This window comes from Ipomoea triloba, chromosome 2 (genome assembly GCF_003576645.1).
Source record: "Ipomoea triloba cultivar NCNSP0323 chromosome 2, ASM357664v1".
Taxonomy (NCBI): Eukaryota; Viridiplantae; Streptophyta; class Magnoliopsida; order Solanales; family Convolvulaceae; genus Ipomoea; species Ipomoea triloba.
Genome location: NC_044917.1, coordinates 8,389,932 through 8,403,132, shown reverse-complemented (window position 1 = coordinate 8,403,132; position 13,201 = coordinate 8,389,932). Strand labels below are relative to the sequence as shown.

The window sequence follows — 13,201 nt, the reverse complement described above, 5'->3', positions numbered from 1 at the left end:
TTGAGATTTGGTCAAAAGGGAGATGCAGCGTTGCATGTTTGGTCTTGATAAAGAAAAATAGCTTTGTGTTTCGCTTCACTTTGTCTCAAGGATTGCACGAGTATTTCGCCTTATCTAACACTATTTTTATCTCAACAATTCCTTTCCATTTTCAAAAGTAAACTCTAGTGTTATATCACCATATTTGCAATTATATTCTAACTCACCCTCAAAATGAAATATAATAATAATATTTATATATGTATTATTAAAATATTAAAAGTACTTAAATTGGTGCAAAAAGGTTTTTTTTTTAAAGCTTATTTAAACAATAATTTGCAATTCTTTCAAATTATGAAAACTTGCAAGTATTGTTCACAGTTTTACTTTTTATTTTTTTAATTTTTTTTTTTTTTTAAAACAAGGTGTTTGCCATTCATTTTGTTTCAAGTACTAGTTACCACACACGCATTGCGCGAATAGTTGAATGCCCAATATGTATTTTTATCATTCGGTGCATATCAAGGTAAAATTAACAAATTTTTCATAAAAGTAAATATTTCAAGAATGTACAACTATAGTTTGTGGCAGAATGTTACTGTAAAAGTAAATTTTTCATAAAAGTAAATATTTCAAAAATGTATAACTATATTTCAAATAAACAATTCATTTATTGGCTCGTATTAAGTTTGTTTATGTTCACAATCTAACATACCCGCTATCACACACAAATTTGATCAAATCTGACTATATTTGTGTTAGTGCTGCAGTTGTTTTTTGAAAATGTTAATCTAAATCTCCGGCTCTCCAAATGTCAAATAAAGTATTAAACTAAAATTATATTGCTTATGACAACATATTATTGTATTTAATATTTTTATACATAATATAATATTTCTATAAACTACATAATACTACGTAAAATTTAGGGGAAAGTACATTAAGCAATCGTAAAAAAGAATTAATTTAAACAAAAAAATCGTTAAAAAAATGTAATTGATGCTTTTATTAATAAATAACTTGCAATTAGACATGTGAATATGTTATAAAATATACGTAGTATTTAATTTTATAATTTATAATAAACTTTTTAGTTAAAAGTTTTGGATGGAGTGTAAAGTGTAACCCCAATCAAAATGACTAAGAATACAAACTTGTAACTACAAAATCACGAGTTCGAATCTCAACCCTTTTGGTTGAACCGGTTAACTATGAGCAACCTAGGTTTATTTACCTTATTGTGATCCTTTGCCGATTAGGGTCACAAGGCGATATTTACTCAATACACACCCTCGGGTAGTGTATGCGAGTTTCCTAGTGACCCCAAAAAAACAAACTGTAAAGCAAAATGAACGATACGAGTATAATAAATGAGTTAAGTGCAAATTAGTGTGGAAAGTCCCTACAAAAGAAAATCCATGTTCAAAAGAAATATTGCATTTCTGGTAAAGCTTTGCAGCCACGGGCAGCAGCAAGAAAAACATTGAGAGTCCCTCCCTTCCATTATCATCAAAACTTACAGGTTTTGATAAAAGCATCTACTCCATTCAAAATCTTTCTTCCAAAAATAAGAAAAAGGGAATGTATACTATAGACTGCATTGCTAGAAGGCTATAGAAGACTCAAGATCGGATCTATACAAAGCTTTCTTATATTGGAAATGTATAATAAAAGATGACCAATTTACCTTGAATTTCCTGTGCACAGCAATAATGTCAATATCATAGCCTCGGTGACGGTGAGTGCAAATGTCTGTCTACCAACTCCTACATAGCTCAGAAACCAGTGGCTAGTAATTCTTCTTCCTCCATGACTCAACTGAACCACCTTATTGGAAAGATCCATGGATCTTACAAAAAAATTGATGGTCTCGCAAAACTTGATCCAGAAGGTAAAATAGTCAAGGGCCAAAACAGCTAGCTATACTTGCTCTTCCATTATCTTTCTGTGATTCTCCAATCTTGAAATACTACTTCAAAAACTTTTGCCCTTGTACAGGCCAAGAACACCAGAACCGCATCCGTGCAATGATTGCATGTATATAATATCAATTTCCAAATCAGAATTAGTTTACAGCTTCAAAGAATAGGACTTGTGGTTGCAAATGCCCTCTTTCACACATGGTGAGTACATCAGCCCAGCTGCCAATCACCTATAGAACAAGCATCCATAATTACACAATTCCATGTCTCTCCATAAACATGGAACAAAAGACAGAAAATAAATTTTACCTTCACAGTCTTGTCGTCATACATGATCCACCGTTCATGGTCATGACTGTACGCAAAACAGTGATAATGCTGTCCATAGTAGCAGACCTGAAGAGAAATATTTGAGATATATATATAAAACCTCAAAGATATGTAACATAAAACAATTTCTCAAGTATTCACATATTTAATGAAAGATTACAATATATATTCATATTATTGACCAATAATAAAAAAGAACTTGTTAAGAATTAGAAAAGCATATGAATGATTAACTTAGACCTAATAAAAGGTCAAAGGGGTCGCTCTTGTCTCCTAATAAGTAATAACAAAATGGTTATCTACCAACAAAATGGGATCAATTATGTTATAGGAGGCTTACCACTGAAACAAGGCAATGTTTGCTCTTTGGATCAAGGCCACGATAAAGGACACTGATATCTATCTCAGTAGATAAGGCCACTAATGTTGCCGTTATGTCTTCAACACTCTCACAAGTATTCTGCCAACCCAGAACTGCAGGAAAGAGGCCAAGCATTAAAATCAGAAAGCATAATATGCAAACATTTTCTCAATGCTGCAGCTCTTGAAAATATTGCACAAAGCCAGAAAGGGTAAAGAGATGAGAGGGGCTACCTGTTGTGAAAACATGTGGTGGAGTTGATAGGAAATGATGGATATGGTTATGTTTCCCACATCCGCGAGCATCTGGATCACAAGCCAACTGGTGGTTCATCTCTACAAGATTCAGAAGCTCATCAAAGGAGCTATCTTGACACATAACCTGAAAGGCAAAAAACAGATAGAAGTCAAGCCACAGAACTATTGATTGTCCCATAACACACTTCTTGTTCAATTCTCAATATTATTTCCATATGACCATCTAAGCATCATTGTAAATGTTCCAAATAACATGCCTTCATTGTTCGGAGAGCACTTGCATTAATATTGTGAAAGAAAGAGCTATATTTCAGATGTCTAGACTCTAATCCACATTCGTAGCAGTTCATCCGTTCAAAAACATCCATTCCAAAAAGAGAGTGTACAATACAAGCACTGTTTGCACAATCCCAAGAGCCCATACAACTGCTGTCTACTGATTCTGTATCAGAAGCACCTGAGGCTGATGCAAATGATTGATGCAAGCAATCAAATATTACGCCCAGCACCTCAGAAGCATCGTTCATCTGGCCCTGTAGATGACAGCTATTTAGATCAGTACTTGAAGACGGGGGTGTCAGATGTAAGCATGTGTGCTAAGGGCAAAATTATGGTTTGATAACTAAAGAGAAGGCAAAAATAAGGCTGTAAGGATAGTAATTAGATTTACCTCCTGGAAGAGCAACCTATCAGGATACAGGTTGCTCAGGGCAATCCTCAGGGAATTAGGAGCAACAGCATCTCTTCGTGTTTCAGAAGATGCCAAGCTCAGAGCAGTAAAGATATCATATAAAGCGCATACAACACAAGGATCACCAACATGAATATGCTCTGAAGATGATCTCAAGAATTCATCTCGAAATCGTCTTAGATGCCACAATGACTGCAATGAAACAACATAGGAAACATCTCAAATACAACATCTCACAAAGTACAAAACCAAAAAAATAGAAGTAAAATACATGTAAAAGACATCCTGCTATGACCTAATGTGTAATAGTACTAAAGCAGTTTCTCATTACAAACCTGAATAATTACATTTAGGAAGCAATTATATTCACCAACTTCATTCTTTAGCCCTGTTCCATATACTTCAATTCCATTAACAATCCCAGTGGCAACATCCTCACATGAAACTCCTAAATTAGCCATCTCTGAGATCTGTGCTGTCCCAGAACGAGGTATCAAGGGTAACTTTTGATGTGCATGGAATGTGTCTGGCAAAAAGGTGAGAGAAATAACCAAAATTTAACAATAAATCTCAGGGGTAAAGAATTGGAAATAAAGGATCACAGTATCAAAGATTCCAAGTAATAACTAAGAACTGACAAAAGATGAGATAAAAAAGGATATACAATTCCTTGGAACAAATTTGTACAACAAGCCTTAATAAGCAACAAACTTTTTAAAATGAAAAAGTGCACCAAAGAGATGAGGCTGGGCTTTGATTTAAAGCGAAAGTGCAAAGTGAAGCGTCACTTTTTCAAACAAAACGAAGCAAGTCGCTTTTTCACACAAAGTGACGCTTTTCCAAAGAATAACAATTAATTCAACACTCAATATTTAACAATCAACTCAATAATCATTATTCAAATTTCAACAATCAATATTCAATATTCAATGATTCAATATTGTATATTCAATATTTGTATCACAAAAACCGAATAAAAAAATTGCAAAATCATAAAACATTAAAATTACAATTTTCAGCCTTAAGCCTTTGAAAAGTTTTAAAGAAAAAATTAAGGGAGTATGGCCTGATTAAAAAGTTAAATTAAAATTACAGCTTTATGCCTTTATAAATGTGTTTTTTAAAATGTAAACCTTTAATATATTTTTTAAAGAATGAAAGAATCTGAATATAAGATTTTCAGAATCAGAGGAAGAGTGGAAGACTACCTTACGGTCCTTACTGAACACTTTGAGAAAAAAAAAAAAAAAAAAAAAAAANGTTTCAGAAGATGCCAAGCTCAGAGCAGTAAAGATATCATATAAAGCGCATACAACACAAGGATCACCAACATGAATATGCTCTGAAGATGATCTCAAGAATTCATCTCGAAATCGTCTTAGATGCCACAATGACTGCAATGAAACAACATAGGAAACATCTCAAATACAACATCTCACAAAGTACAAAACCAAAAAAATAGAAGTAAAATACATGTAAAAGACATCCTGCTATGACCTAATGTGTAATAGTACTAAAGCAGTTTCTCATTACAAACCTGAATAATTACATTTAGGAAGCAATTATATTCACCAACTTCATTCTTTAGCCCTGTTCCATATACTTCAATTCCATTAACAATCCCAGTGGCAACATCCTCACATGAAACTCCTAAATTAGCCATCTCTGAGATCTGTGCTGTCCCAGAACGAGGTATCAAGGGTAACTTTTGATGTGCATGGAATGTGTCTGGCAAAAAGGTGAGAGAAATAACCAAAATTTAACAATAAATCTCAGGGGTAAAGAATTGGAAATAAAGGATCACAGTATCAAAGATTCCAAGTAATAACTAAGAACTGACAAAAGATGAGATAAAAAAGGATATACAATTCCTTGGAACAAATTTGTACAACAAGCCTTAATAAGCAACAAACTTTTTAAAATGAAAAAGTGCACCAAAGAGATGAGGCTGGGCTTTGATTTAAAGCGAAAGTGCAAAGTGAAGCGTCACTTTTTCAAACAAAACGAAGCAAGTCGCTTTTTCACACAAAGTGACGCTTTTCCAAAGAATAACAATTAATTCAACACTCAATATTTAACAATCAACTCAATAATCATTATTCAAATTTCAACAATCAATATTCAATATTCAATGATTCAATATTGTATATTCAATATTTGTATCACAAAAACCGAATAAAAAAATTGCAAAATCATAAAACATTAAAATTACAATTTTCAGCCTTAAGCCTTTGAAAAGTTTTAAAGAAAAAATTAAGGGAGTATGGCCTGATTAAAAAGTTAAATTAAAATTACAGCTTTATGCCTTTATAAATGTGTTTTTTAAAATGTAAACCTTTAATATATTTTTTAAAGAATGAAAGAATCTGAATATAAGATTTTCAGAATCAGAGGAAGAGTGGAAGACTACCTTACGGTCCTTACTGAACACTTTGAGAAAAAAAAAAAAAAAAAAAAAAAACTGAGAATCTGAAGCAAGAGTCCAAGAGAGTGAGATAAGTGTGTCATTTGTCAATGACAAGGTTGCAGTTAGCAGGAGGCAACAAGATGGGGTCCGGTCATCTAGCAGACGGCAGGCAACACCCTTTCAAGTCTGGAATCTCACAGCAACTTAGAAGAGAGGTCGTGACTTGTGAAGCCTAGAATTTCAGGTTATTATGTTTCTCTTTTTTTTTCCCTGTGTTGACCGACGTTTGACTCCACTTCACATGAGAAAGCATCGCCTGGCCTCACCTTGTCACTTCGTCACTCCACAGAGAAGCGAGAGCTTCCCGACAAGGCTGCGCCTCACCAGGGCACAGCATCACATCGCACACATCACTTATGCACTTTAAGCACAGAAGCGAGTGCTTTTAATAACTTTGTTAATAGGTTCCCCAAAAAAGGTGCTTTGGGTATGGATACATAAGTGGATAAAAGTACTTTCATCACTGAATGGGGGCATTTATGTAAATTTCATTAAGCTGCTTTTAGGTTTGGATATACAAGTGTTCCTAAATAAGCTGTTGTCTTTTAGAACAGCATTATTTAATAAAGCTCATAGGATAACTTGTAGAGATAAGCCTAAAACAGTATTAACAAATGTCCAAAAAAAGCTGTTTTGGTTTCGATACACAAGTTGATAAAAGCACTTTCATTACTGACTGGGGCATTTGTGTCGGAAAATTAATAAGCTGTTGGCTATTACACCAGCTTTATTTAATAAACCTCATGGGGAAACTTAATAGAGATAAGCCTAGAACAGTTTATACAAGAATCATAAGATTCATAACTCATAAGCTCTTTTCAGAAGCTCCAAAAATTTAACAAACTAACTATAAGAGCTTACCAGTAGATAAGCTCAAATAACCAGTAAATAAATTTTTATTAAATACGGCCCACGTTTAACTATTTCAGGTAATCATATTAGCTCAACACACAGCAAAACACATGTACACACATACATCTAGGAGGCCATATAAAGAAACAGCTCTATAATATAAAACAATGCACCAAAATTAAAGGGGAGATAGATTCACATACCAAGGCTTTGTCGTACAGCTTTCTTAAGATCAGCTTGAAACCTTTCTTCATCATCATCCTCCACATGCAGCTGTCTCAACGTTTTCGGGCCACTCTCTCCAGCATGCTTTTTTTCTACATTGCAAACAAAAATATGGTGAATTCACAAGTTAACTTCAGAAAAAGGAATCATAATTACATCTCTTTTAGGTAAATAAATATTTGACAAGAATATTTCTTTTATAAGTTAACATTTGAAAATAAATGTTATGAACTGATCGTCACAGGCAGAAAAAGAGACAGAAAATAACACAGAACTTGTCTGGGTTTTCTTGAGGCCCCAGAACTCCCTAATTCCCTTTGCTAATCTACATGAAGATGCATATTGTAGTATAGTTGTATCCTGATGGAGTGGTCTTTAACTTACTACTATAAAATGGGGAACTATTCCTGTCAGGGGAGGGCAAGGAGGGGAATCATTGATTGAATAACCATTTGATGTTTCTTAAAGAGTATGAAAAATAACTGTATTTACTATCATAATCTGGAAAACATATGTAGGATTCCAACAAATAGACCCAAAACAGAAAAAAATTAGATTAAAATTACTAACAAATGAAGAAATGTTTTTAGCAGTACCAAGATTCCTACATATGTTTAACAATTGGAGCATTACATTGAAGAAAACCAAAACAACAATAGTAAGAAAGATTGAAATTATTGTGAGGATCATACACTGTAGAATTATTGAAGAACGAAAGAATCTTTTTTCAGGAGTATAAAAAATCTCTCATGCACAATTCAGTACACATGCACAAAGCAGAAAGGGAAAGGGAGAAGAAAGGATTAAGAAATTTGCAAACACAAAAACAAACACATCTCATAAGCCAAGACCTAGAAAACAACTAGCTAAGCAAAATCCTCATGCACTCTCTTAGCTAGCCAGTTACGGCTCGAGATGATAATACAGCCTCTTACTCAAAACTTCTGGGTAAGGAGCATGAGAATAAACAATTTCATGATCGTGGACATTTTGAAGTGTAAATGATCTTTTCAGCAGTAGTTTTTTACATGTTAGCAGTAAGGGGGAGGACTGAAATCCTAGTTTATAATCAATTGAATAGTGTTATCTTAGGTAGCAATATAAAATAATAAGTCAGAAAGAAAAGACCAGAAGTAAATTGTTAAATTGTCCAAAAAAAAAAAAGGTAAACACTGTCACTAACCTAGTGAGTCATCCAAAGGTCTCACTTCACCAACTTCAATATTTTCCGCTCCAGAAGTAACTGGTGGACACTTTTCTTCATTATATTTTGCTGAACCCTTCTGACGCCTACTTCGTCTTCCTGCCCGTCGATCAGAAGTCAAAGTACCATCCTCAAGAAATCCTCCATTAGAAAACCCTGAGCAACATAAAAGATGTTTAAAATTTATAATGGCATCAACCAATACCATGAAACTCTCTCATACTGACCAAGGGCAATACCAGCTTTGTGTATATCTGAAACCGTGGAGTTCTTTGGATGGCCCTCCAATGGAGATCCATTACTCTGAAGCAATTCCTAAAAAATACAATCCTTACATGTTAGAATCATTTACGCTGAGCCAAAAATCCATGTGACTAGCCATCCTCCAAACTTTAGGGGGACTCAAGGTCTAAATTTCAGGGAAGAAATTTTGAAAGGTCATATTTGTATTACACAGAGAGAGAGAGAGAGAGAGAGAGAGAGAGAGAGAGAGAGAGAAAGATGAAGAGCCCCAAAATCTTCACCTTCTTGGTAGTTCCCTGTTGCTTATTGACAACTTGATCTTGCTCATTGTAATTCAAAAAAGTATCGGGCACTGCTTCAGGCATCTCCAGAAGTGTTCTTGCACCTTTTTTATGTTGTTCAGCAAGATGCTTTAGTTTAGCCTCATTCTCAATTCGTCTTTGATACTCCAAAGTTTCTTCAAGCTTTCTTTCCTCTGCTTCAAGCTCAATCCTGCGTCTTTGCTCCTCCTCCTCCTGAGTTATAGAGTTGCTTCCCCCAATAGAAAGCTCAGCATCTTCACCGTCTCCATCATGAACAACTGAAAACGAGCTGTCAAAACATAGAAATTTTGAGAACATTAAAGGTACTCCACAGCTTTCTTTGTGCAATTTGTAGAAGTTAAGCAGTTCACTATATGAAATATCTAAATTATGGAGACATACGCCTCTTCAGCAGTGTCATGGTGAAGTACATGCAATCCATTCCCATTAGAACCCTGAAAAGAAAAGCGGTAAGTTATCGATTCTGCTCCAGCAAGTGACTACATCCATAAAAAAGAATTAAAGAAAAGATAGATTTGACACTAAGGACCTTTAAATCCTTGGTTTTCCGATAATCCTTGATCTTTTTCTTATCCCTTGTCTTTTCATGTGAATGTTTTGCATTCTCACTTCCTACATTTGAGCTCTTCTTGGAATCACGGGCAAGTTCTGCCAGAAATGCTTCTCTTGCAGCATCAGATTTCTCTGTGGCATCTCTCTCTGCTAGATCCTCCAAGTGGGCCTGCAGAGGAAGGTATATATCATCTAATCATCATATGAAAGAACAGGGGAAAAAATCAAGAGAGGAATAAAAAGAAAAAAAAAGAAAAAAAGAATAGAAAGCATTATGCAGACAAGAACATTTACTGACCCGCAGATATGACTTCACTAGAGGAACTAAGATCTGTCTATAATCATGGGCAGACACAGATTCAAGCTTAACTTCCAACTGCTGCATCCCACTAACTACCCGCATGATTCTTGCATCAATTTTGCTCAGCTGCATTAAGGAAAAAGTTAGAATTAGATGAGCATGCTGATCTTGACAATATAGTTTGAAGGAAAACAATGACTTGTGCACCAACCTCAACTGAGACATGTTCCTTCTGTCTCTGTATTGCAACTTCTACACATGAGTCTGCCTGATTAAGGTAGTCTTTCACCCTCCAATCATCATCTTCACCAGATTCCAAATCACAAAGATGAGATGAAATTCCACCATAGTTATCTTCAAATCCAAACTGATTAACATTAAGAGATTCTGAGTCTTTTAGAACACTTGAAATGGCTTCAATCTCAAACCTGTAGTTGGTACTAGTAGCCTCATGATGACTTTCCATGAGTTCATCTCGCCGCTTCTTCAAGGCAATATCATAACTTCGGCGGACAAAATCTATTGTGTGCTCCCTTTTCTTACCCTCTTCTAAACAGAGATCTTCTACCACCTGTAAAGCCTCCTCATAATTTAAATGCTCACATTTTCTCTCACACAAGCCCTGAAGTTCATAAAATTCCTTCTCAAGTAATCTTACAATTTCCATAGCCTGTTGGGCTTTCTCTTCTCTTGAGCGTGACCAGGATGTCAACTGCTCGCCACTTGATGTGCCCATAAATATCCATGATAACAATTCATCAGAATCAAGTAAGCCTCCATTGTCACATTGGATATTAGAAGAAATTGCTGCAGAATTAGGATTAGAATCAGCAACAACTCCATCATGAAACATGATGGGAGTAAGCTTGCATGGCTTGAAATGCTCGTCAAACAATAAACATGAACCATCCTCGCTGAAAACTATTTTCTCCATAGCATCAACTCCCTGAATGCCAGTATTAATATCATCTATGGCACTACTTCTCTCAGGATACCTACCGAGACCACAGGAATGAGAAAGCTCCTGAAGAAATTTCAGAATTTTCTTAAGTTCAGGAGCACCCAAAAAACAAATGCACAAGGGAGTTTGATCAATATTGTAGTTGAGCAGCTGAGATCCATAACCAAGACTTTGGAGCTCCTCTACTGCAAAATGTATAACCTTGCTCAGATGACTAGAACCAAGATATTTGTTTTTAATCAGTGTTTGGAATACAGCATTTATCCTTTCAAGAAGCTTTGCACGTTCAGGGTCATCGGCTATTGGCCAGCTTTCAGAGGGAGGACAAATCTTAGTGCCTTCATTGCCATCACGGTCCATCCAAACTTCTGAGTTCTTATCATATTCTCTACTGTCAACAGTACTTCCATTGCATCCATCTCCAAATGTCTTCTTTATAGGTGATCGATCCCACCCATATACATTACAATAGGGATCAGAAATATCATCTTTAGACTCATCCACGTCATTCCTTGTATATGTGTTTTCTAGAAAACCATGCACCCGGCATTTTAATTGTTTCTCAAGCAGTTTTGCTGCAGCATTAACATCTAAGGGTTTCCAAGAACAATTGAGAAGCATCTCAACCCACTCATTCTCCACATTTTGAGGCAACACTGACTGCAGCTTAGGAGACAAACTACACATGTGCTCATTTATGACATGCTGAATATGAGATTCAGAGTCTGCAAATCTTTCAACACAGTGGCAACATGTCCAAAATTTCCATGCTTTATTAGCTTCAGCAAATGATAAAGCTTCAGATAGTACTTCATTTGCCAACCCATCCTTCAAAGAACCGAAATGGGATTTGAGGTCCACAATCCTAATCCTAAGCAATTTTTTCTTCATATCTGTACTCATTGAATTCCAATAGGACCGCACACAGTCCCTTCTCTCCATGGAAGACACATTCTTCCTGGCATTTCCACTCTTCCTTCTCTCATTTCCCCTCTGCCCTGTCCCAGCTGATAAGTCTAAGCTCCTTTCCCCATCATTAAATGACTGAGCTGATTCCGACTTCTGCTGCAATAGTCTTGCGGCAGCCACTCGAACCTCAATCTCTTTCCTTCTTTCTTCAGGTGTCTTAGTGGCCTTCTTAATTTCATTGGGCTTTCTTGCCTGTACTAATCTTAACTCCATAGGGTCCTCTGACATCCTCCTAATTGGTATCAACCTGAACTTCTCCTCACCACTTCCAAAGTTTTTCACCCAAGTAGAAATAGATGCAAGGTTAGATCTCTGAATCAAATTCCTTAGCTCACCTTGTACATGGGATATCCGAGCCTCAGGAGTGGATACCTTCTGTTGATTCTCCTGTAAGCTCTCTTTTGCAGGATCAATAGGGTTTTCAATTGCCAATGCCCTCTCACACTCCTGGACAACCTCCTCATATTCCTTCCCATCATTTGCAGCCTCATACAACAAATTTGCATAGAAATGTGCAAACTCAATAGAATTAGGGGACATCATCACTGACTTCCTAGCACTGTCAATGGCATTCTTCAAATGCCTGTTCTTCACATTGGGATCATCAATAATAGATGCCACTTTAACACAAACAGTGCCCTGGACCCGATAAATCAAGGCCAAGTTGGGCGAGTTCTCATGCTTCGCACACAAGTCCTTCATCAACCTTAGGGCTTTGTTGTGGTTCCCTCTACGCAGGGAGGTCAGAGCCCGCTCGCATTCGAGCTTGATATTAGCATAAGACGAGGAAGCATTCGTCTCCGATTCAACCACTGCCTGGTCATGCCGAATCAAGGATTTCTCCTGAACCAAAAGTGCGGTTGTGTCCGATTCGAGCGGTGCCGGTGGCGCCGCCCCGTCGACTGCAACGGCCGCAACCTCCACCGGCGCAACTGAGGGTTTGGAGCGAGGAGCGATCGGTCGCTTCTTGTGCCCCATCAATTTCCCCTATACCAATTCACTGACATGCATATATATGCATCTATCTCCTCTCTATGTACATAAAGACGAAATTAAGCAGTGATACGAAGGCGCGCGGGCGTGTACATATACATACGTATTTTATCGTGTAAGGAGAGATACACTCACTGTGAATCAAGAGGGAGAGAGAAGAATGGCCGGGAGACGTCGGAATCGATCGACGGCCGATGAACGGGGAGGGTGGATATATGTAGACAATTGGATGGGAGCGTCGCAGTTTTCTCTCTCTTCTCTCTCTCTAAAACACAGTGAGGGGATTTGGGAGTGGGGGAGGCGAAGGCCGTGCTTGGGAAGATGTGTTTGTGTAATGTGTTGTTGGGGTAGAGGACTGAACCTGAACACAGTCCTTAGAGGAGAAAGATGAACGACTTTAATTTGTGGGCGAGGATAAAATCGGAATTTCATTATCCATCGCGCTTTGGGTTCGCATTTCGCATTTAACCCATCGCCTTTTGTGACTCACCTCCTCATCTTCATGAATCATGGCTAACTCAATTTTACACTTACAAGGGTTAAAGTACCTGTCAAGTCCTTGTATTGCAGT

The 13,201-nt window shown here is 36.7% G+C and overlaps 1 protein-coding gene across 1 annotated transcript; it reads right to left on the bottom strand.

Annotated features, from left to right (window-relative positions):
* Positions 1 to 1,398: 1,398 nt before the first annotated feature.
* Positions 1,399 to 12,996, bottom strand: LOC116010511. Its single transcript, XM_031249948.1, has 15 exons — positions 9,919 to 12,996; positions 9,705 to 9,833; positions 9,384 to 9,575; positions 9,236 to 9,288; positions 8,813 to 9,122; positions 8,516 to 8,603; positions 8,268 to 8,444; positions 7,063 to 7,176; positions 5,078 to 5,268; positions 3,520 to 3,732; positions 3,107 to 3,382; positions 2,826 to 2,973; positions 2,572 to 2,705; positions 2,211 to 2,297; positions 1,399 to 2,131 (listed from the first exon to the last, which is right to left on the bottom strand). Exons 1-15 carry the CDS (start codon positions 12,613 to 12,615, stop codon positions 2,045 to 2,047), a joined length of 4,896 nt encoding a protein of 1,631 aa, XP_031105808.1. The 5' UTR covers positions 12,616 to 12,996; the 3' UTR covers positions 1,399 to 2,044.
* Positions 12,997 to 13,201: the final 205 nt, after the last annotated feature.